Source organism: Denticeps clupeoides, chromosome 15 (genome assembly GCF_900700375.1).
Source record: "Denticeps clupeoides chromosome 15, fDenClu1.1, whole genome shotgun sequence".
Classification (NCBI taxonomy): Eukaryota; Metazoa; Chordata; class Actinopteri; order Clupeiformes; family Denticipitidae; genus Denticeps; species Denticeps clupeoides.
Genome location: NC_041721.1, coordinates 15,596,690 through 15,621,128, shown reverse-complemented (window position 1 = coordinate 15,621,128; position 24,439 = coordinate 15,596,690). Strand labels below are relative to the sequence as shown.

Below are 24,439 nucleotides of genomic sequence, written 5' to 3'. Positions count from 1 at the left end.
TGGGGTCTTCCCTTTCTCACACTGTGGGGGCCCGATTTGTCATCACCACTCACTTACAAAAGCCTCCACCACCCTGAGAAATGTCCCTTTGCATTTATCGAGCAGAGAGGGGGGCTGAAAGTGGAGCTGATCGCACCTGACAGCAAGAGATGAATCAAGGCAGCATGAGCCGGGCTCTCACTTCTACACTGCCTACCAAAGACCGCGGCCTAATACACTGATACACACTGTGTTTAAAGCCTGTCATGGACCCGGATAGCTCAGACATTATGGCCTGACTCGGAGCTCAAAATCACGAGACTTTTAACATGAATATGTGCCTTCAAAATGTAGTTAAACAAACCCGGAAACATGCATTTTGAGTTTTGTTAACGAGTTTCTTATGAACGGCAAATGAATATTTAGCATTCCTTGTAGCTGAAACTAAATTTAAACCATGCACATTTAACTATCTGTAAAACAAGACAATGGTAGGCGTACCAAATGATTATTGGCTTGGTCAGGTTGTTTACGCCAAAGTGCCAAGAGAACACAAATTCTAAATGATTTTAATGAAAGTGAAGTGATTGCACAGCACACAGTGACACAACGAAATGTGTCCTCTGCTTTTAACCATCTCCCTTGGTGAGCAGTGGGCAGCCATGACAGGCGACGGGGAGCAGTGTGTAGGGACGGTGCTTTGCTCAGTGGCACCTCGGCGGATCGGGATTTGAACCGGCAACCTTCTGATTATGTGGCAGTATCCTTAAACGCTAGGCCACTTCCCACCTCCCCTCCCACTTTTTCACTGCATGTGAGATTATACATTGTGTAAATGTGTGTTATTGTTTTTTAGTTCCTCGCCATTTTTATGCGCTAATACTTGAGCAATGGCTGTCTCAGCCAATTTTTGGAATGTCACCGTCTCGTAAATCTCCCTACTTATCATCAATAAATATGCAGATCTGCAGTGCTTGTAATTACATCATCCCACCGACACTCTGCAAAGACAGGACACAAATAGGCATGACATTTTTATTATCAAAATAGACAGAACTTTAAACATTTTCCCCCCAAATTCTAATTCATGAAGAACAAATAAGCTGCTTGCAGCCCTCCAGTCTTTCCATAATTCATCTCTGTACATTTCAATTTCATACACCAGATGTTACATGTTTTTTGTTGTTTTTTTTTAAGCTTTTGTATTCCATTTCTTCCTTCCATATTGATACAAGACATACAGCATATTGTCACTTTCCTTTTAGTCCATTTGTGAAGCAAAAAAATAAATAAAAAAATTGTTACTGATAAAAGAAAGTTTTTTTTTTTTAACCCATTTCCATAAATGTAAGTGTCCAGTCTCCCATAATATAATAAAATATTTTTTTCATTGTTATTTTCTATTGGATGTCTTGTGATCCTTACTTTACACAAAGTATTGTGTACCACAAAATGTGCAATAAAAAGAAAAAAAATCTATGACACGGATCCATGATACAAATCTGATATAATCCTGTCTTTTAAAATGGTATGTAAACATGTATGAGTTTGGGAGCATGGCTTTTAGGGCTCAGATCAATTAGGTTCTTCAACATCTAATGGTATTTGGCAGAAACATAACTTGATTAAACAGAGCTCTTAAACTTGTTTGAAGGTTGGAAAGACAGGACACATGATGAAAAATCTGCTAGTTTAAAATGAACTGGTGGGAGTGAAAATATGTTAAACTATTCAATTTGGAAGCCGATATAGCAATATTCCATTTTAAAATAAATAAACTAAAATTACACTTACATCCCTCCCTCAATAAGCTTTGACCACCGAAATCTACCCCGTTTTTCTATGACATCAGTCAGTGAGCATGTCCTCTATGGATGGCCCATAAGGCTGCTCATCATATAACCCTGCAGAAAAATGTAGCTTTTTTTAGTAAATCCTTTCAGGCAAAGAGTGTACCAGCCACTCAATAGGGAAACTATGGGGCTTTGTGTGGACACGCAGGACTTGCCAGATACTGTTTCCATTTCTCAGTACAGGCAGGAATACAACACACTTCCTCACTTCAACCTTGACAAAAGGTCTATCCGTTTCCAAGCAGTCTGGGATTCACAACGAGATTAGCCCCATTGTCTATGTCGCATTGAATGGTCTTGGCAGAACGCAGTATTTATGAGTGGGTGGTTGTGTCAGGCAGAGAGGCTCGGCTAGCTGTTGTTCTCGGCAGTCATGTATTTGAGTGCGGCAAAGCCGTAGCGACGGGACATGTTCTGTTGAAACTCCTCTTTCAGAGTTTTGAGGCAGACGCGGTACTGTTCATTTGAGCGAAATTTTGTGATGTCGAAACTGGGCGCGTGTGGCATGTGGATCATGTAGGCATTGGGCAGAACCACAAACTCATATTCCTGAAACAGAAAGGATGGACACATGAGAATGGACACATGGGCATCTATTAAAAATGAACAATCTGCAAAGCTGCCATCTCTTCTGCTTAACTTGTTTACTCCGTTATTTCTATGGAATAAAAGGAAAACACCTAAACCAGAAGCTATTTCATAGGGGAAATACTAATCAGTATTCTCAATATAAACATTACATATTATTATTTCATAAATGAGTCATTACTTTGCAAATCAAAATGCAATGAAAGCCAAAAATCACTGCAGCATAAACCTACAGTAGCTATACAGTACTCTACAGTTCAGTAGACCTTCAGATGTTAGACGTACCTGGGCATCGAGCTCCATGATGTGGGCCACCTTGTTCCAGCCAAAGCCCACAAAGCGCCGGTCGTACTCGGGGCTGTCCCTCCGCACCATCACATATGGCTCAAAATCCGCCTCCCACTGCACCCTGTAAGGCGTCGTGGCTGTACGCCATTTGGCAAAATTGGTTGGGGCGTGGCCTTTCATCCACACATGGTACCTAGTGGTCAAAAAGAGAGCCTGATTTTGGCCTGCAATATGATTCTGTATACACACATACACTTTCTGGAGCATGGGGTGGTAGTAGCCTAGGGGTAACACACTCGCCTATGAACAAGAAGACCCGGGTTCAAGTCCTGCTTACTACCATTGTGTCCCTGAGCAAGACACTTAACCCAAAGTTGCTCCGGGGGGGGGACTGTCCCTGTAACTACTGATTGTAAGTCGCTCTGGATAAGGGCGTCTGATAAATGCTGTAAATGTAAATCTTTGCACAAGCTCTCACTGCATATGTCTGGTTTCTAGACCACCACTAAGAAAAATGTCTCATATAGTCACCAGCTGTTTACCAATGTTGCTTCTTCCCAGAATAGGGAACAGAGTCCATGTTTACCTGAAGGTAAAGAGGGTGCCCATGTCCAGTTGGGACAAAAGCTCAGCTTTAGATTTTGGGAAGGACAGGCGGTAGCGAAGTGTCTCGAATGCTGGTATCACCAGAGCCTTCTTGGTACTGGCCATATCCAGCTGTACCACAGACTTCCTGAAGGTGTAAGAACATCACATAGAAAAAGAACCCAACAGCACCACAATAACTCATTATGTTCTCCTTAAGAAAGCTACAGTACTTTTGAAACTATATGTAATAATAAATCAACCGATTCAAATGACACCTTTATTACTGGGTTATGGTTACAATAATGGGCTGTGGGTACATATTTGGTTTGGACTAGACAAGTTAATGTTAACGTTTTATTAAAATAATGCCAGTAATAATTTTATTGCGAATTAACGCAGCTTTTTAATTGTTGTTTTAGTGGGGCGGCGGTGGTCCAGTGGACTTATAACCGAAGGGTTGCAGGTTCAAATCATGAACCGCCAAAGTAGCAAGGTACCGTCCCCACACTTTACTCCCCAGGTGCCGTTCATGTCTGGACACTGTTCATTAAGGGTGAACAGTAAAAGAATTACAGACACAGTGCAATCAACACAATTAAAATTTTTTGTTGTTGCCAGGCACTAGTTTGGTTAAGTTTATTTTAAGTTAAGATTGACATATTACGGCAAATAAATAATTGTGTGTTGTCAAATGTCCCCAGAAATTCCCTCTCTGTAGTTACACGTGTGCCCCCTGTCCTCTGATTGGCCCATTCTTTTAAAACGGACACTGATGAAGTTGTGTTAATTATTTTTTACCATTCCATGCTGTAAATTGTTAACAGTAAAACTCCAAATGATTGTGTGTATGAGTAACAACAAAACATATATATACTCCATGTTACTCATGGAGTTTTACTGTTAACAATTTACAGCACGGAATGGTGTCTTTGTGTCTTTTTTCTGAAGTTCACCATGCCTGTCTGCTCCATCAGGAGGCGCGCTCACCTGAGGTACTCGTACAGGCCGTACATAGGCAGGAAGTCGATGTCAGACAGGAACATGTAAGGTGTGTTGACCTGCTTCATGGCGACGTTGCGCAGCAGGTTAACTGGGTAGAACTGGCCCTCCTTGTAGACGATGTGGTATCCCACGTTGCCTCGGCTCATCAGAACCTCAGAGCCCTGAGCGTAACGCAGGAACTGCTGGGCCTCGGCGTCCGACAGGTAGAGAGCCAGGCTGATAGGGCCCTCCCAGTGCTTACAGATAGCCTCCAGCATCTGCAGCCTACAGAGCATATAAACAACAGCTCTTAACAAACAGCCAATCATTTCAACATGACTTAAAACATTTTTTTTTAAATATGCAAAGAGACATTAAACTATTTATTTGGTCAAATCAGAGCTCATAATTTGATACATGTATCTCACATTATTACATTAATATATATTTAGCAATGCACATGCAAATACACATAACTTTCTTCATTCAAGTATGGGTCAAAATAATATGAAAGTAATATAATTATATTTTGAATATAATTACCGTTACTCTGTATATACTAAAGCTGGGGTTAAGAAAAGTCAGAAAAAAGTATGGGATAAACACACATGCATGCACGCACTCACACACACACATACACTCACACACACACACAGAAGTTACTACATATAACATCCCAAAGTAAATGGGCACAGTATGGGCTACCTATTTTGAGACATTGTTGCGGAGGCAAAATCAATAATGCATCTTTTCTATTCACCGCACTGAACTTATCATGTCAATAAAGTCCATGTAGCCCACCGCCGCCCCACAAAAAATGCCATTCTCTCTGAGCTACAGATCACATTTCGTTTTACGTCCATGTCCGCAATGTTTTTTTCCCCATTGTAAAGCTAAATATTGGATAATAATACTCATTAAAAATGAAGGAATAGCGGCTTTTCTCTAACTGTGTTTAAAAGTCATTACGTTTATTTTAATGGCCTTCATTAGGGGAGATAAGGTCCAACCGGGAGGAATAAAGCCCTTGAGACAGGACATTTTTCCTGGTAAACATAATCTGATTATATTATTAGCACTGTTGCTAATAGAGTTGAGAGGCTAAAACCTCAGGACATCTCAACACTTCAGTTAATCTAAAACCATTCAGAGTGAGCCGTCTTTTATTTTTTTTATTGCTGTGTGAGGCCTTTTTATATTTGAAAAAAAAGGCGGCTCTTTTTCAGCTTCTATCATTTTCTGAAGCAATGTCTGTTCATTCACTCTTATCTTATTGCACACAAAAGAAGGGAGGATTTAATGCCGAGGGACTGACTCAAATTGATCTTTTTTTATATGAGTTTTTCTCCAGTTCTCACCGAGTTTGGCACAATGCTTGAATATCATTGAAATGCATCTAATTAATCGTATATCTGGCTGGCATGTTCATTGCGAAGCTACGCTCACATTGCCAATTAACTGCAACAATGAAACTCATATTCTTCCACTGCGGTAAATAATGAAGTCGTTATCGGTGTCGGTTTCTGTGTGTGTGTGTGTTTTCTTCTGTCAAAAGACGTTAACAGGGTGCAGACTTTCCTGCAGGCTTCAGAATGTAGATCTGCATGGGTCCAATATCTGTGCAATAACTGTGCATTTCTCAACTGTGACATTTAGGTCTATATTTGCTTGTACATGTGCAATACCACTACCACTGGGGAAGTGCCGGTTCAAATCCAGAGCCACTAAGTTGCCAATTACCAAGGCACTGTCCCCACACACTGCTCCCTGGGCATCTTTCATGCCCACTGCCCACTAAGGGTGATGGGTTAAATGCAGAGGACACATTTCATTGTGTCCCCATGTGCTGTGCTTCAAAATTACAATCACTTCACTTCAATGTGCAATATAATATAACATTTTTTTTTTTTTTTATAATTTATCAGACATCCTTATCCATAGCGATTTACTGTAGTTACAGGGACAGCCCCCCCTGGAGCCCATTATCCCCTACAGACATCTGTTCTGCTGTCCAGTTTTGCCGTTCCATCTTTAATAGAGCCGCTGTTGTGTGTGTAGTTTCTCTGTCTATTTATTTTCTCTGCTGTTTTTCATCTCAACTCATCACAGAAAAGTATCACAAACATCAAATATTTGTAGTTAATCAATGATGATTTTTCTCCATAGACACTTATACACATTGAATTCTTTTATTTTTATTTGTATACAAAGATTAAGCTTGTGTGATGTTAGATGACAGGTTCCTTCTGTGTTAACCTTTAACTTTCAGGATCTGCAAACACTTCCTTTCCAGAAGGAATTGTTGTGAAGTTGAACGTGAAGTGATTGTCAAACACTGCAGCACAGCACACGCATTTAACCCATCACCTTGGTGACAGGCAACCAGGGAGCAGTGTGTGGGGATGGGGCAGTGGTGGCCCCACACACTGAACCCTCCAGGGATCTTCCGCATTTGGTAGTAGCCTAGTGGGTAACACACTCGCCTATAAACCTTCCGAAATTCTACCACACCACCCCTCTGCTACGTTCCCTCCACTGGCTCCCAGTAGCTGCACACATCAGATTCAAAATACTGATGCTGGCCTACAAAGCCAAACATGGAGCAGCACCATCCAACCTCACAGCCCTTATTACACCTCGCACTGCACCTCGTATACTCCGAGCCTCCAGTACTGCTCGCCTGGTCCCCGCATCGGTAAAGGTAAAAGGAAGACACTCATCTAGACTCTTCTCTGTCTTGGCCCCTCGGTGTTGGAATGAACTTCAGAACAGCTCAGTCAACAGCTCTTTAGAGAACATTTAGATTAACTTGTTACTTTCTTATTGTCCTACTTGTGTATAGAATCTACAACAGAGTAAATAAAAAGGTTGTATTTATAGTTGGGGTCCTAATGAACCGGAATTGATCTCTTCATCGATGGTAACTTTTAAGTCGTTTTAAGTCGCTCTGGATAAGAGCATCTGCCAAATGCCTTAAATGTAAATGTAAATGTAAACCAGAAGACCCAGGTTCAAATCCCACTTACTACCATTGTGTCCCTGAGCAAGACACTTAACCCTAAATTGCTCCAGGGGGGGGGACTGTCCCCTGTAACTACTGATTGCTCTGGATAAGGGCGTCTGATAAATGCTGTGATTTGGTAGCAATCCTCTGCATATCCTTATTCGCTAGGCCAACCTGCGTGTTGAAGAGTGGTTGACCCCACCTGTCCATGGAGAGCTGGGCCACCAGTGTAACATCACTGTTGTCTGCACTGGACTGGTACTCGTAGTGCAGAAAGTAGAGGTGTGTACGGTGCACTGTGAAACGTTCCCGCCGGAACTCGTAGCACGGATCATCTTCGTCCAGCTCGGACAGAGTCTTCTGCAGCTGGGATGTCATACACACAACAACAATTTTTCCTAACATTAATACTGTCGTTTAAAATTGCAGCTAATTTTGAAAATATTATAAAGAGAGCTGGATTATATGCAACAACAATAACTGATGTTACATCTCAGAATGCTGAATGAGGGAGTATAAAAATGTGAGACCATTGACAGTTGGTGGCAGCAGTTTATGTGTCCACCTACGTTCTCGCTGTTGTGATCGGCCTCGCTGGGGCAGCCAAAGAGCTCCCGCCTCAGCAGGTTTCCATCGTACTCCAGGAAGGTTAGGTAGAGGTTCCGGAAGAACTCCACATGCTTGTTCTTTACATGGAGCTTCTTCGGGGAGTTCCAGTGAATCACCTGGATGACATGAGGTGAGACAAAGCAGAAGAGAAGGAAGTTACTCACACTACATCCTAGAGAGATACCCCACGTCCAATTCAGCAACCAGCAATTACCACACATTAAAATAGAGAAAATTAGATAATTAAAAAATAAATTTTCATATACACTACCAGTCAAAAGTTTGGACGCACCTACTCTGTGGCAGTTATGGAGACTTAGAAGGAGGCTATTTTGGAGAAGGACTGCTTTGTTCAATAGTATCATCATCAAAAGCCACCCATATATGAACAATATTACATTGAAAGTATCTGCAGAGCAGCCATTCAATGTTCAGGGGCTAGATGTCATGCTGTGAGTTTTTTATCAGGAAAGGGTGGTGGAGAAACATACACCATACTCATTCATTATCCAGAGCGACTTACAATCAGTAGTTACAGGGACAGTCCCCCCCTGGGACAATGGTAGTAAGTGGGATTTGAACCTGGGTCTTCTGGTTCATAGGCAAGTGTGTTACCCCACTAGGCTACTCCTACCCCCACCCATATAATCAAAAGCTTTGATGTACACCTAAACACTAGGGCCAGTGCCTAACCTACATGACCCTTAAAATCAGGATGTGTAAGAGTAAGGATACGCATACATTTGTACATGGATCATGGATACATAAGTGCAGTAAATTATATTCTATGGTGCGCCCCACAGGTGGGCTGGGGGACACAGGGGCGTGGTGGGGACTGGAGAGGAGCATCAAACAGCCATTTTTCACTTGTCATTCAAAAGACACACAGTACACACAGACCTACAGCTTTACACACATAGAATGCAAGAACACAGTAGGCTCTAGAGACCTTGGGTGTGCCGACTGCCAATCATCTCAGCAGACCTCGCACAGTCACTTGCCTACTTCTCTTTCTTCAACACACACTCTCTGTTCTTTTTTTTCAACGCCCCCAACACACACTCAAACACATACACACGGTGGTTCCTCTTAGTTAGCATTTTTCACTTTCTCTCTCTCACACACACACACACATAAAAAAAATCACTCTCGTTCATGCTCTCCTCGTGTCCTTCCCCAACCGCTCTCTTCTTCTTTACTCTGCCTCTATCTCTCACTTGCTATCTGTCACTCTCCCACTATCTTTCTTGCTAATGTATTTTGTCTGTCTACACACAGACACACACACACACACACACACACACACACAAGCACATGCACAAGCACATACACCCCATGTCTCAGATGTCTCTCTCTCTCTCAAATTCACACATTTCTCTCTCCCTTTCTCTCCTCTTTCTCCCCCTTTCTCACCTTCAGGTCTGACACATCTTTGTAGCACTTCTCCGAGCGGGTGTGATCCGACAGCTGAACGTTCCAGAAGCAGGGCAGTTGATGCACCAGGAAGGGGTTCTGTTTGATCACCGCGTTGAAGATGTCCTGCAGAAGCCATTACATTGCATTACATCAGAGATCGCCAGCGATCCGCCACACCAACCAGGCCTGGCTAACAAAGAAAACACTTAGGCGGAATGAATATTTAATCAGCCATGTTAAAAGGCCACTAAAAACTCATAACATATTCAGAGATAAGGACTGAACTGTCTACTGGGATGATGGGCGCGAGAGTGGGCGAGCGAGTGTATGTTCTCACGCGGCGCTCTGGATCTCTGACTGCTTGCGTTACTGCACATATGATCTCGGCAAAGGTGCACCAGGAGAGTGTTAAAGGTACGTAACTCACTACATCTATGCATTCCTACTTCTACTTCATTATACATTCCTGACTTTTCCATAACTTTAGATTTCTGTTTTTTGTTTTTATTTTAAAAATTCATGTTTTTCCAGGTTTTTAATGACCATACGAACCCTGCACAAGGTTGAGGTCAAGGCATAGAAAAGGCTTGTTAAATTTAGGTGGTTACAGGCCATCCGTTTGTGTGTGTGTGTGTGTGTGTGTGTGTTGTGTTACCTGGTCTGCTAGTGATGTGGACAGCATACTCATCAGCTCCCTCTCTGCTGTGAGCCTCCACATCTGCTCCCACCTGAGCTTCCGCAAGCGATCTAGCAGGAGCAGAATCACCCCTGTACACACACACACACACACACACACACAAAGACAGACAGAAATGGTCGCTTTGATTTAGGTGCTAGTGTTCCATTTGTGGTATAGTTCCTGCACAGTGGAACTAGCACAGGGGTCGGCAGCCCACGCAGCTCTTCCATCTTTACACTGCGACTCCCTGTGGCTTTGGAAAATAAATAATCATTTAAAAGTGTATTTTATTTTTATCCAGCATTTTTTTTATTTGTTGTTCGAAATTTTATGATTTTGTAACATTAAAATGCATTTTGTTAATTTTTTTGGTCCCTCAAAATCCGCGTCACAAATGCCAAATATGTGTATTTGCCTGCCACCCCGCCTGGCCACCCCAACCAGAGCTAATAATCAGTTTGTTCAATTAGAGTAGCACAAAATCTGAGTGGGTTTTTAGACTTTGTCGCATCATCTGCAGTAATCACCCTTGATCTGTCTTATACACAAATTTCATTATGGACAGGTTTAGATCCGTAGACCTTTGGACCTCACGAAAAGGAAATCTTATATAGTATATAGTATGGAAGGTGGATTTAAAGGAGGAAGCATCTCATTCACAATGAACGCTTAAAGTAGCTAAGAAACCCTAGAATAATTCACTTCCCTGAAATGCGAACAAAAAAAACCTGCAACCCCCATCTCATATTTGTCATGCTCTGTTGCATGATGCAGAATAGGCTTAAAGCTTAATAACATATATATTATTAGTAATTAGATTTAAATGAAATATGTGCAATGCAAGCACAATTTCAAGAGTTCTACTTAAATACTTCTGAGATTTGGAATGTTTTGTTAAGTTTCTGAATGATGTCAGTGTGGTGATGAACCTGTGTGGTGCTGCATTTAACGCTTTGCAACGACAAGTATGTTTTGTTGCACTGGCATCATTACTATGTTCTCTCCTTTATCTGTGTAAGACTGACAAGTTAACGTCTTTAAAATAGGGAGCTCAAAGACTGACCTGTATTAAACCCCCTGCCCAGGGCGGGCCATGGACGGTGGTTCTTCCACAGATTCCCCAGGTACCAGTCACTCTGGTTCTCCACCAACCCCAGAACCTGCTGGCCTGCAGAAGAACAGTGGATGCACAACTTGACTATGGATTTGTGCTTGTAAAAGTCAAAAGAGGGTGTGTGTGAAAGTGAAGTCATTGTCATACACAGCACGGCACATGGTGACACATCGAAATGTCCTCTGCTTTCAGCCATCACCCTTGGTGAGCAGTGAAAGGCACCGGGGGAGCAGTGTGTGGGGACGGTGCTTTGCTCAATGGCACCTTGGCGGATCAGGATTCGAACCGGCAACCTTCTGATTATGGGGTCTCTTCCTTAATCGCTAGGCCACCACAGCCACTGGGTTTATGAGTTGTGTGTATGTGTGTGTGTATGTGTGTGCCTTTATTGAAGGCCGTAAGGAAGATTAATTAGGGCTCATCAGAGCAGTAGTTCCACGCAGACAGACCTTTAGAATCAGTCAGAGACAAACTGAACAGCAGCAACTCAAGGGGACGACTGAGCGCCACCGTAAAGAAGTGACATGTAGAAGCGAGAGAGGAATCTTCTTCTAATGATGCCACTTCCAAGGAGGTTCTCCCTGATTAGCTCCACCTAATGCACATTTCGCTGAGAAAAGTGGCAGGATGGACAGCTACACAGAAGGGAACAATGGAGCAGTTCCAATGAGAGAATAATGGAAAACCAAAACAAACAGAACTGCAAATATAGGAACAGTTTTGTGGAATATAATAGTGAAAATGACATCTCCTGGACAATCCGAGATGGCGGGGGATGGGAATTATATGTGCAGAAAGAATACATGCAGTACAAAAAGTGAAGTAAGCATTCACCAGGATAAAACAAGACCAAGGCCCCACAGACTAGGAATTGCAACTCCTCAAGGTGATTTATGGAATGCCAGGAATGCCAAGAGCCAAGGAGCAGGCTGATGCATACACTCACTCACTATCCAAATACAGTGTATTGGGGTCATGAGCACAGGGCACAGGGTGAGTACACGAACAAAAATAAGGATAGATATGCAAACATCACGTACACAAAGCCAATTTGTTCGCATAAAATTAACTGTATAGTGAAAATCTATCTGTCTCTATATCTACGTCTTGGTTTTCTTCAAACTGACTGACCCTTTGTCTTTCCACAACATCCCAAAAGCCTTAATTTTTGATCTCCAAATCAAAGACACGTCCACCAGAGGTCTCGGCTCTCAGATTAAAGGCTCATCATACACACAAGTGACTTCAGTACAGACTCTTCATTCAGTTGAAAGTGACATTAAAGGACATACTGTTTAAAGGAGTTGTGAATATGAAACCGGTCAAAGAGGGACGTCTCAGTAAGATGTAGACAACCAGCCAATGCAGGGCCACCTAATGGTTAATACTGTGGGTAGAATATGGAATTGGCTAAATGTCGGGTGTTCTATATATTTCGTATATAAAAGTACAACAAAGTTAAATTAAATGCAGACTGATTATGATTGTTTTTATGCAACTCCGCCTACTCTTTTGCATAGTCATGTTTACTCCAAAATACAATTCACTGCAGTGTCTTCTTGGCAGCACATAAGTGAATCTACCAGGCATCAAAGGGTTCATCTCATGAAGCATACTGCGCTAAAGCGCAATTTTCCAAAACCTGGCCAAACCAGGGTAATATTTTAGTTTGCTGGCTCACTAACAAAGGAGAGAAATCTTGCCAGTTTCTGTCTTTAAAATCTCAAATCAGACATGGAAAACAAATAGAGACAAACAGTACATTGTTCTGAAAGCACAGATTGCCCTGTACACCCTGACAGAAGCACTGCTGATTTACATAGAACTTAACCGATATAGCAAACCAGGTTTTGTGATTAATTTCTCTGAATTTCTGTTTTATCGGTAAATTGTCGGATTTTCATGATGACTTTAATCATCATGTTATATCATTTTAGTTATTGTTGAAACTACAGAGCTGGGCCAGTTATGGCATTTTTACACTTTACTTTACTTAGCAGACGCTTTTATCCAAAGCGACTTACAAGAGGAAGACACCAGCAATTCTCATTCGGTTTCTATAGAATTTGAGTTACAAAACAATGAGCCCTGATAACTTGTCAGGAAAAGAACATGCTCAGAAATTGTTAAGTGCTAGATGAAGATTTTTTTTGTGCAGTGTGTGTGCATGTGTGTGTGTAAGTGTTAGATTTGTCTGAAATACTTTTTAAACAAGTGGGTTTTCAACCGCTTCTTAAAGGTGGTAGTCTTGGAGCAGGGCAAGTTGTTCCACCAGCCAGGGACAACAAAGGACAACAGAGTCGATTGGGATCGGAGACCCTGTGAAGAGGGAATTTTCAGTCTTCAGTCTTTTCATTTGCTGATCTGAGAGGGCGTGCAGGAGTGTAGCTAGCCAGTATTGTATTGATATAGGAGGGTGCACTTCCATTTACAGCCCTGTAGGCAAGCATCAAGGACTTGAACTCAATGCGAACAGCTACCAGGAGCCAGTGGAGAGAGAAGAGGTGTAACATGGGTGTATTTTGCCTGATTGAAGATGAGACGGGCTGCCACATTTTGGACCATCTGAAGTGGTTTTATGGTGACTGCAGAGGTTCCAGCCAGGAGAGAGTTACAATAGTCCATTGCCTGGACGAGGAATGACCATTGCCTGGACAAGGAGCTACATGAAGGAAAAGGCCTAATCTTGCGAATGTTGTAAAGAGTGAACCCGCAGGATCTGGAGATCGCAGCAACGTGATGGTTCAGACTCAGTTTGTCGCCAATCCAAACTCCAAGGCTTTTTGCAGACGCCGTGGGTGTTAACAGTAGCGAGCCAATTTGAACTGAGAGGTTTTGCTGAGGGGAGTTGTTGCCCGGAAAGGTCAGAATCTCAGTTTTGGATAGATTCAATTGGAGGTGTCGCTCAGACATCAGTGCCGATATGTCCGAGAGACAGGCCGAGGTTTTTGGAGAAGTCACAAAAGACCGTAATCAGCCGGTTGTTTTTCTATTGTTTTGCTTTTTTATGTCTTGATAACATCTAATTAGGTAGAGATACACCCATGCATTGATCTGTTTGCCTGCCTCAAATATCACTCAGATCTTATTCTATGCCAAGGCACATGCCACACACACACACACACACACACACATGCACTGTGTGTAACCGCACTGCTTGATCAGCGGGTTATGGCACCGGAGCACGTAAATGAGTGCCAGTCTGATCTCCAGAGAGAAGCCGTGGCTGCACCCCCTAGAGAGGCTCAGAGTGGCAGCTTCAGAGTCGCAAGCTGCTCTCTGAGATTCTTGCCACTACGTGACAATGCAGCCTGCCGGCACTGGCGGCTCACACAGCGCTCTGAGCGGTCATTAAAACACAGAGCCGGATCAGATAAACCGCAGCAACGTGGGGAGATCTCTGTGTGACACTTTCAATTTAAAACCTACACAACACCCCCCCCATACAATATCTATAAACACAATTGAAAGCAAAAAGCTGCTTAACCATAAATGTTGCTTTTATCACTTTCTGGATGTCATTTTCACCCCATGCTGAGAGGTGCAAGGACGTCTGATGGCTTTGAGGCTCACGTGGTACGCATGCTATAACAGGAGACTGCCAGCTGCATTCACAATTCCTCACCGCAAAAGCAAATCCGGACATAAGCTACGTGAAACTGAACAATTTCTCACATCACATGAGCTGATCCGATCCCTCTAATAACAGCTATTGAGTAAATCAGACATAGCTGGCAGCGTACGGCTCACAACAATTAAAGGGAGCTTTCCACATGTCCCCGAGATGAGAAGATGCAAGTGAAAGAGAATAAAGGCATCTTCGTCTCTCTTTCAAATGCTTCCGTGCATGAATCTGCCAGTGCACAGTGTCATATTGGGATTATTGGCATTTTTGGGACTGTTCCATTTGGGTGCATATGAAAGAAAATATTAGATGAAAAATGGATAACTTAACAACGCAGAAGAGGAAGCGAGTACCTTTAAACTTGTGAAAGACAGCCCACAATTCTGCAATGTCGGTGGCAAAGGTGATGTCTGTGTCCAGGACAATAACACGCTGCAGTTTAATGGGCAGCGTTTTGGTCAGCACCAGCTTCATGAGCCCATAGATCCCAGAGTAGTGCTTATTGGGGATCCAGGACACCTCGGACTGCAACAGAGAAGTCACAAAAGACCGTAATGGCATTAGAAAATTAGCAGTTTGGTGTACATAGAGAATTCTTACATCAAGACGAGTGTCAGGAGATTTACATTTTTACATTTCCATCAGGAAAAATCAGCTTTGGCAGATGGAGTCTGAAGATACCAGCACTGTTCAAATACACAGCCGAAATCTTAATTTGAGCAATCTTGTAAGAATGATTCAGTAAGCATACAAGATTGTGGACGTAGAAAGAAAGAAACACAAGACACTTTTGGTCCTCTTCCTTTCAATGACTTGTTGAACTGTAAAACTGTACCAAATGATAAACAGAGGACTGTAAGACCTCACCTTCAGCTCATCTGCGTCGTAGAAGTCCACATGCACTGCTGGCACCATCCACGTGTTGAACAGGGAGGACAGGATGCGCTGGGCGATGGAGTCGGTGATGAAGTGGAAGTGAAGAGGGTTGCGCCTGAGTGAAGTAGGACATGGGTAACACTTATTAAAAAAAGCCAAATCTTGCTTTTTCATACATACGCCAAGGCTAAAACACGACAGACGAACAGAAGACAACCCTGATGAAAAAAAAAACATGTTTTCAGCCTCAGACCATTTTCCTTTTCCTGGCCAAGTAAGCTCATCATTAATTTGCATCGTCTATGAGCCCAGAATCATTTGCATGGAAAAAGACAAAAACCACACCACCCACCCATTATGATGAGCATGACACAGTTTACGCCATTCTTATGTTAAACCTAGTTACTGAAAAACAAGACTTCAACTGGGATGAAGCTAGCGACCGACAAACAGACATGACGCATTACATTCAGACCAAGGGAGGTCACGTCAAAAGCTAATCCTCCACTTCAGTAAGAAAGCAAGCAAGTAAGTCAGCTTAGATTTACATTTACATTTACAGCATCCTTATGCAGAGTACAGGGACAGTCCCCCCTGGAGACACTCAGGGTTAAGTGTCTTGCTCAGGGACACAATGGCACTAAATGGGATTTGAACCTGGGTCTTCTGGTTTATTGGCTAGTGTGCTACACACAAGGCGACTACCACAAATGTTATTGTTATTCATAGCATACAGCAGTACAACAATGGATGCATTAATGAAAGAAAGAAATTTTCCAGGCTCAATGTGCAGACCTAAAAGACAAATACACGCCAGACAAACTTACAGATATAACAAACATTTCACTTCTTACACAGAAAGTAGGTAAGACCACATAAGATGGCACAAAAGCTGCATTGTGCAAAAGAAATATATATTGAGAAACAAAAAATACAATAGAGCAAGAAAATATTGCATATCTTTTCTCCAGTGATTGAACTGCATATATGTAAACGTTTTGTGGTAAAAGTGCACAGTGAGAGTGAAGTGATTGAGAAACACTTCAGCACAGCACACAGTGACACTACGAAATGTGTCCTCTGCCTTTAACCAACACCCTTGGTGAGCAGTCTGCAGCCATTACGGGGCCGCTTCCTTAACCTCTAGGCCACCATATGAGATATTACACTGATAAGAACAGATACTACACTTGATCTTAGCCAAAAGGCAGAGAAGCAAATGAGTAAGAGATCAAAAGGTTTCACAGAAACTGGCAGCATTGTCAGGATATAAATTTGATTGTGAATGTTGGTGTTCTGCCACTGAGTTGCCATGGTTCCACGTGCACATGCATCAAGGTTGCAGAACAGCTACTCTACTGTCATCAGTTTTCTAATAGGATTTCTGTATTTAGTGAAAGTGAAGTGATTGCCATTGTGAAGCACAGCACACAGTGACACAACGAAATGTGTCCTCTGCTTTTTACCATCACCCTTGGTGAGCAGTGGGCAGCCACGACAGGTGCCCCCGGTGGCACCTCAGTGACACCTTTACGGCTCAGGATTTGAACCGGCAACATTCTGATTCCTTCCTGCTAACTCACCACTGCCTCATGATTCTTATGTTTTAAAACATTCTGAAAATGAAAGCATATACTTTTATCAATTGAATAGAGATCTAATATGATCGAGTTTACTTGTTTTTTATGGTTTTTACCATTTTACCATTGTGCATTGTTAAGGTTAAACTTTTTTAACCTTATTGACCTTACAACAGGAAGTTGACCATTGATGTGACACTCCAGTCCTACACAATTAGGTGTTTCTTTTCTATTTGTTTTCTGACTAATGAAACCAAAATCCGCATTCTCATATCGCTTCAGGCACTTGCCTTGTTATTCATATGAAATCTCCAGGTGAAGCTGCACATGGCACTTCCCTGTCGGTATGAGCTGTGTGCGTGTTCATTGCAGCGGGCTTGTAGCACTCCACTGCCGGCTGGTATTACGGTGTATGAAATAACCTTGATCGCAGCTGTCATAGCAACGGGCGCATGCAAAGCTGACAAAGCGCCGCAGTGTTTGTTCTTTGAAAGAATCCTCATGAAAAGCTGATAAAGTTGCAGGATGTGCCAACCGCATTTCGAATTGGACCCCTGTACAAAGTAACGCACTCCAGTGAGCTGCCACTATTTGACTGAGAAAAGGCTGACGCTCCCAGTCAGGAACGAGGCAAGTTGAGCATAATAAGATACTAACCTGATTGGACGGAGAGCACAGCGTGCAAACGAAACACAAACACATGCCACAATGGCCAAGAAAAGGTTTAGCAGCCCACAGACAGATGCCCTGCTGCCATCCTGGCTGCTTCTCGCACGATAAAGCGTGCTCTCCTAATAGACCCGCTCTCATTATACCAGGCCCCCGGGGCGAAGTGGCTGGGCGCGAAGCGCTACGTTCAATGGAAAGGTCGCCCACCTGAGAAATGCATCGGACGTGCAAGCAGCAGGAAATGGGCACCATGCTGTCCGAATCTGAGTGGGAGGTTTGATGCCGTCGTGGGTATTTCCATCACGTTGCCGAGGGCTCGAAAAAATTGCTCATAGTCATCAGATTCAAATCAAGCGAATAAGGTGAGCCTATTCAACCCACAGAAGGCCTGGGCGATACGGGGGGGTGTTCCTCTACTGTGAGAGTTGGAATTCATAATGCTCCATTCTCTGACTGGTGCTTGTGACCTCGGGCGAAGATAAGCAAATCCGCAAAAATGATAACAATGGGAATGGTGAAGAGGCGGCTTCATTCCACAACAGGAGTCATTCTTTTGGGATCACAACATTTACATTTACAGCATTTATCAGACGCTCTTATCCAGAGCGATTTACAATCAGTAGTTACAGGGACAGTCCCCCCCCGGGAGACACTCAGGGTTAAGTGTCTTGCTCAGCGACACAATGGTAGTAAGTGGGATTTGAACCTGGGTCTTCTGGTTCACAGCCGAGTGTGTTACCCACTAGGCTACTACCACCCTGAAATCACAAGGAACAATCAAACGTGAAACAGGAGCAGGGATTATTATTGCTGAAATGCTGGCCGGGGAGAAGAAGTGTGCGGGGTACCTCAATGACAACAGGCTGGATGGCCGATTCAAACCTTCCATCACCACCAGGCTTTAACGTACAGGGCACTGTACCAGGCTTTAACGTACAGGGCACTGTTTTAGAACTGATGCTAAGTGCATTTCAATGAGCTAAGCATGGAGCTTGTTTGCAAGTGTAAGTTTAGGCGTCCTCATGAAATGCTTGACAGTTACCTGTATCTTGAAGAAGAAGTGTGCAATTACTTCTGTCACCTAGAAGACAATGCATGACACCGGCATTTGTATTTCTCTAATTTCCTGAGAATGTCTCTGACCTACACTAGAAAACTACATTTACTTTTCAATTACATTTTTTGTAGGCTGATGCTTTATCAGACATATTTTTTGCAAGATGCACCAATCACTGTTTTGGCACCAATCACTGCTTTTTTTTTCAAAACCTTTTAAAGCACCATATTAATTCTACCTAAATGTTTCCACATACACACGTTCCCATGGATGGGAAATGTAATAATTCTGCTTGAAAAATGCCAAAGATTTCATGTCTGCCACAGCAAACTTCTCTTCCAACTCAAAGTTTCCAAGTTTCAACTCCTTTTATTTAGAAAACCTGTGCTACTTCCCAACCAAATCCCATGAAATGCTGTCTGCTGCAGCCTGGAGGATATGCAGTTTGACAGTGTTCCATATCAAATTACACGGCTGATGGTTTTAGGATGCTATTATGAAGGATTTCAGGTTTTAAGAGAGTTTAAAGGAATGGCCCTATCCGGTTTCCTCATAAACCCCCAACATAATGTCCAAACATGAGACTGGCACCGATCCGGATGCTACCTTTCGAAACACCAGGTCAACACATGTTTATAGTTCAGATCATTTTTATTCAGTATTCAGTTGACCTGTTTACCAGTTTATAATTTCTTCCCTTATTTAACCACTTGCACAAAACTTACATACTTGCTTTGATACAAAGTATAACTGTTGTTAAATTATGCTTATTGTTTTGTTGTTTTAATTGTTTTAGTTTTTCTTTCTGTAAGGTGACATTGGGTTTTAGAAAAGTGACCTTAAATGCTCAAAACCTATACAGTAAATAAACAGAAAAAAGGAGCTTTTCTACTGAAAATCACAGTATTGTCATAGTCCAGAGAAAAATTTGTTAGGGTCAGTCTTGTAATCACTGCCTCTCTTTCTCAGAACATAGTCGAGCAGAAGTTTTTATTTTTCATCCCAGCTGCATTGCCTCAAATTTAAAGATCCCCTGTGCTGGGCCTATTGCTAAAATGACCCACTTCTGTTAGCCTGGGAGCGCAACCTGGATGAGTACATAGGAGAAGAATGAGAGCTGAGGGCCATTTTTACACAAGAGTTCATTGGGGTGTTGTTGCCTGGCAACAGGAGAGTAGGTGGCGTGGTGCGATCAGCATATTGGGAGTGATGAGGGAAGGACAACGGTGAGGCAAGGCCCAACTGTGTGTGTGTGAGGACATACTGTGTGTGTGTGTGTGTGTGTGTGTGTGTGCAAGCCTAGGCAAAGATTTTTTTTAAAGTGTAAAAATAAACAGCAGAATGTATCCAGTAACGAAACATCCTGCCTTTTAATTCTCGTTCATTAAATTTACATGAAAGACTTTAAATAGGAACATACCTGTGAAAAAGGACCGACTTCACCAGGGTCACCACATCTCTGCTGGCATTGTAGCCCGCACACACAATGGCCACATGGATGGTCTACCAGGAACATAAGAAGGGAAAAAAAAAAACGTCATTGTGTAACCAAATAATATTGACCGTAATAACATAAATAAATAATAAACACCATGTATTTTGTCAACTATGAACGTTGCTATGCACAAGGTGCAAGGCTGGTTCGCCGGTCTAAGTGCAGCCTCAGAATTTACCTAAACAAATTTTAAAAATGTTAAAAAAGAACTTGAAGGACTCGGGTTTAATCAGAATCAGAAAACTTTATTAATCCCGAAGGAAATTGCTTATGCTACAACTGCACAGAGTCAAAGACATACAATGTACATACATTTATGAGTATAAATAAAAATTAAGCACACAAAATAAATCATCTAGAAGTCACTAAAATAATTCATCCAGAATGAGAAAGTAGCGTATGTGCGGGCTCCTCCCATTTGAACTCATTAAATAGTGTGTTCTGGATGACAGCAATAATAACACACTAAGCAGAAGAGTGGTTAGTTCTTTCTCTTTTTATCCGTTTTTGTAAATCCTGAGGGTGCTGTGCTTAGGTCTAAAAATGGTGTTGAGCACAAAAAGTGATTCTTTTAAGGACAACTTGACGTTGGTCTACAGCGATGTTCAGTCTCTGATGTAATGTTATCCTCTGATCTAAATGACTCGGTTAATGATGAAACTAAACCCTATTAATGGCTCTGAAATTGGCGCTTGATGAGGGCTGTTAAACCTCCTTTGTGGATTGTGGCTATCCAATTTTAAACATAACCTTGGCTTTGGCAGAGGTGAGCTCTCCGCAGCTAACACCGTGAGACTGTGAGAGTATGGAACAATACCTTTCTTCATCATTATATTGTTTCTTTATCTGTGCTCAGGCATCCATTTCAGTCTGAGGGTAGATGGTGCCAATTTGTAATATCAAAAATAGCTATTAGTACATGGATTTGTATCCGATTTTCTTTGAATTGTTGCCTATGTGATATTCATACAAACACATCTCAGCTGGTTTGGGCTGGTGGTCACTGATGGCCGCTAATGGAAGAAATCCCTTTATTCTACATAAACGAATAAGCGCTAGCAGGAATACTTGTCCATTTTCTATATGGCACTGGAGAGCACAGTGTGTCTGTGTTTTTGGGTGAAAGAGAACCTTATTGGTGTCTGCTGACCGCAGGGCCGCCATCGCTAGGTGACCTGGCGACTCTGAATTGGCAGTAATGTATGAATGTGTGTCCTGTGCCTTGTGCCTGATGACCTGAAATACGCTCTGGCACCCGTGACCCAAGTGTGAATTAAGCGGTTATTGAAAGGTGAGGAAGTGAGAATGCAGGTTGTAGCTGTGGATGCAACTCACTCATAATAGCTTTTACACTTTGAGACAAATTAAGCAACGCTCTACCTAAATTTGGCCCGCTGATGTTTTATTGGCAGGATCCGGTCCAGCTGGGGCTACTCCGGATTCGGTGCTATTATGTTTTACCTGTGTCTCCCTGTATAAAGCTGCCCGGTTCGTGTCCGTTCACCGTCGGGTCATCGTTACGTGATGTTTCCCCTGTCCTGTTCACCATGTATTAAACGTATGCATCCTTCTTCCTCGCCATGTCCAGCCATCGCTCCAGATCTCCTTACTTGCCATGTCAAACCAGCGTGACATTTAGATCAACTTTGAACACTAATGATCACAACCACTATGACTTTTTTCAAGGACAAACATGCAACTTCTGATCTCAGTCCCATTAACTATCTTTCAAACACCCTAGAACACCCTAAGACCTACAGGTAGACCTAGATAAGGCCTGAATGCAAAAGAGATAACAGCTTCCCTGTGACCCTGACATGGATAAGAAATGGATATCTGGGATGGATGGATGTACTGGAGGGAGGAATTTTTTAGGAATAGACTGCAATAGTTTTCCCACCTCGCACTTATCAACCACGGGCTGCTGTACGCAGTCTGAGTTATTGCCCCCGGCAACACTCCTCTGGGCCTCGCTGTGCTTGGTGGTGTCTGGATTGGTGTAGGTCTGCGAGTGGTTGCCATGGTTGTATGTGTTGTGAGGGCGGGATGGACTGCGGGGTGGTTGACTCAGTTCCCTCCTCAAGGCTCGGTTCTCCTCCTCCACCTCCCGGACGCGCAGCTCCAGAGCCTTTCGCTCGCCGGCTCCGCCGACCAGGGGCGATGACTGGGGATCGAGGGGTGACAGTGGGAGGGGCCTCACTGAGACAAAAAACATACAATGTTTAAATGTAACATGATCACAAAAAATTTATTTGAAATGATACACAATTTTGATAGACTGATGCATTAAAATTGAACTGAACCCAAAATGGCCACTTCCTATTCATCAAGGTGGCTTTCTGTCTGATGTTGTATGGAATATTCGCTTCAGGAGAGCCAAACAGCTCTATCTAGTGGTACTTCCTTATACGGCAATGAATACTGAAAAGGCGTGTTTCTCTACTTCCCTTTCCACTATTCATCAGGTTCCGCGTGGTGCATTGCTCATTTTCTCATTTTGCGTTTCACCGTGTACAATTGTGACGCATGAAATCCAGTATTTGGTAGTTACTCACAGCGCATGATTATTTTTGTATAAAGTATAAGTGTCTTCAAACGGAACCACTCCGACGAGCCTTTTTAACGGGGTGTTTGATTATATTCAATCAGCAGCAGCCAAAGCCAGGGGGCCACCAGGCCCTCATGTGACAGACACCATTCAATCAATTGCTGCGCCATTGAGAGGCCATTCCACACAAGCTGCGGGCTTTAATTCCAGACGACAGCAATTTCCCCCCGTACATCAAACAGCCGGGGCTGCGAGGCAGCGAGACACTGGGGGTAATTTGGTGCGTCTCATATACACTCCTGAAGCGGCCAAAAGGAGGGATGGGCGCACGCACACGCAACGCATAAATGGCACAGCGGAGGCCGTACACGCGGCAGATCGTTAATGGCTTAATGGAACAGAAATGCACACAAATTAGAATGGAAATAAAAGACGCACGTGCCCAACAGAAAAGAAGAGTTGAGCTGTGATATTGATCATAGTGAGAGAAGACAGATGGATCTCTGGTGGAACTTCATCGCTCGTCTCAGTACAAACACACAGTCGAGCCTCCTTCAGGGAGAAGCCCTTTCTCCTTCAGTTAGAGAGGCAGAGAAGCCACCGGGTCCACACACATTTATTACTTACAGTTTTTTCCCCCGTAGAGGAAGCTTTTGCCATTATTAACAATGTGTTTTCTGGGGAAGAACCCTGAGAGAGAACAAACAGCATTTCAGCAGAATGTGCTAAGAACGCTCATCGCTTTATCTCCTGCAGCCATCTATGGTCAGAGACACAGGTCTGTTTCAGACACTCCCTGAGGAAAATAGTCCCAGCTCCAAGCTCAGAAACTGATCGGGTGCACACAGTTACTCTTGAGCCACATTAGCTGGTGTGGTCGCTGATAAGCACAATCATCCGTATCGATCAATTCGGGGTTTTTTATCATACGATCAGGCATACAATTAATGTCATATCTGATGTGTCAGACTCATCCATACATCCATTCCATGTATTTATTCCATGTGCTTACTACAGTTGCTGAAGTTACTGTCATAGCACATATGGAGTGTCTGGTAATGAAACATCAAGTATGTCTTCAGGTTTCAAAGAAATAAACAGAAGATAAAGTTTGATTATAGAGAGTGACAGCTGCCACACATCCTTATTCTTGAGGATTAATGCCACTCTTTCCAGTCCATAAGATGTGCACCGTTCTGACACATCCATCCATCTTCCTTTTCTCCCTCATTCTCTTTCCTCATAATGTTCACTGGTCATAATAAGCAAGATCATCTTGGGACCATAACTACCATATCAAACACACAGATCTACCCAATCTCCCCAACATGTCCGCCATTGTCTCATTTGATGCACTGATGATGGTGGTGGAGACACTAAGATATCCCTGTTGAGTTGGGTTAAGATCTATGAACTCACTGTCACACTCATTACTTAATCCTGGACACTCTACCCTCTGGATGTGGACATTCTGGAAGTTACCACTCTCA

At 42.9% G+C, this 24,439-nt stretch overlaps 1 protein-coding gene and 1 pseudogene across 1 annotated transcript in view; both read right to left on the bottom strand.

The window, feature by feature from the left end:
- Positions 1-994: 994 nt before the first annotated feature.
- Positions 995-24,439, bottom strand: part of LOC114765112 (LARGE xylosyl- and glucuronyltransferase 1-like) — a 40,619-nt gene continuing 17,174 nt past the window's right edge. Inside the window, exons 3-15 of the mRNA XM_028955187.1 lie at positions 22,302-22,600; positions 20,327-20,409; positions 15,592-15,715; positions 15,078-15,249; positions 11,049-11,153; positions 9,962-10,074; positions 9,304-9,429; positions 7,851-8,006; positions 7,484-7,647; positions 4,284-4,562; positions 3,295-3,441; positions 2,706-2,901; positions 995-2,381 (exon numbers count right to left, since the gene is read on the bottom strand). Coding sequence (XP_028811020.1) covers positions 2,184-2,381; positions 2,706-2,901; positions 3,295-3,441; positions 4,284-4,562; positions 7,484-7,647; positions 7,851-8,006; positions 9,304-9,429; positions 9,962-10,074; positions 11,049-11,153; positions 15,078-15,249; positions 15,592-15,715; positions 20,327-20,409; positions 22,302-22,600 — 2,162 coding nt within the window. The 3' untranslated portion in view covers positions 995-2,183. The remainder of the gene's footprint in view (positions 2,382-2,705; positions 2,902-3,294; positions 3,442-4,283; positions 4,563-7,483; positions 7,648-7,850; positions 8,007-9,303; positions 9,430-9,961; positions 10,075-11,048; positions 11,154-15,077; positions 15,250-15,591; positions 15,716-20,326; positions 20,410-22,301; positions 22,601-24,439) is intronic.
- On the bottom strand, positions 16,607-16,820 carry LOC114765430 (uncharacterized; annotated as a pseudogene).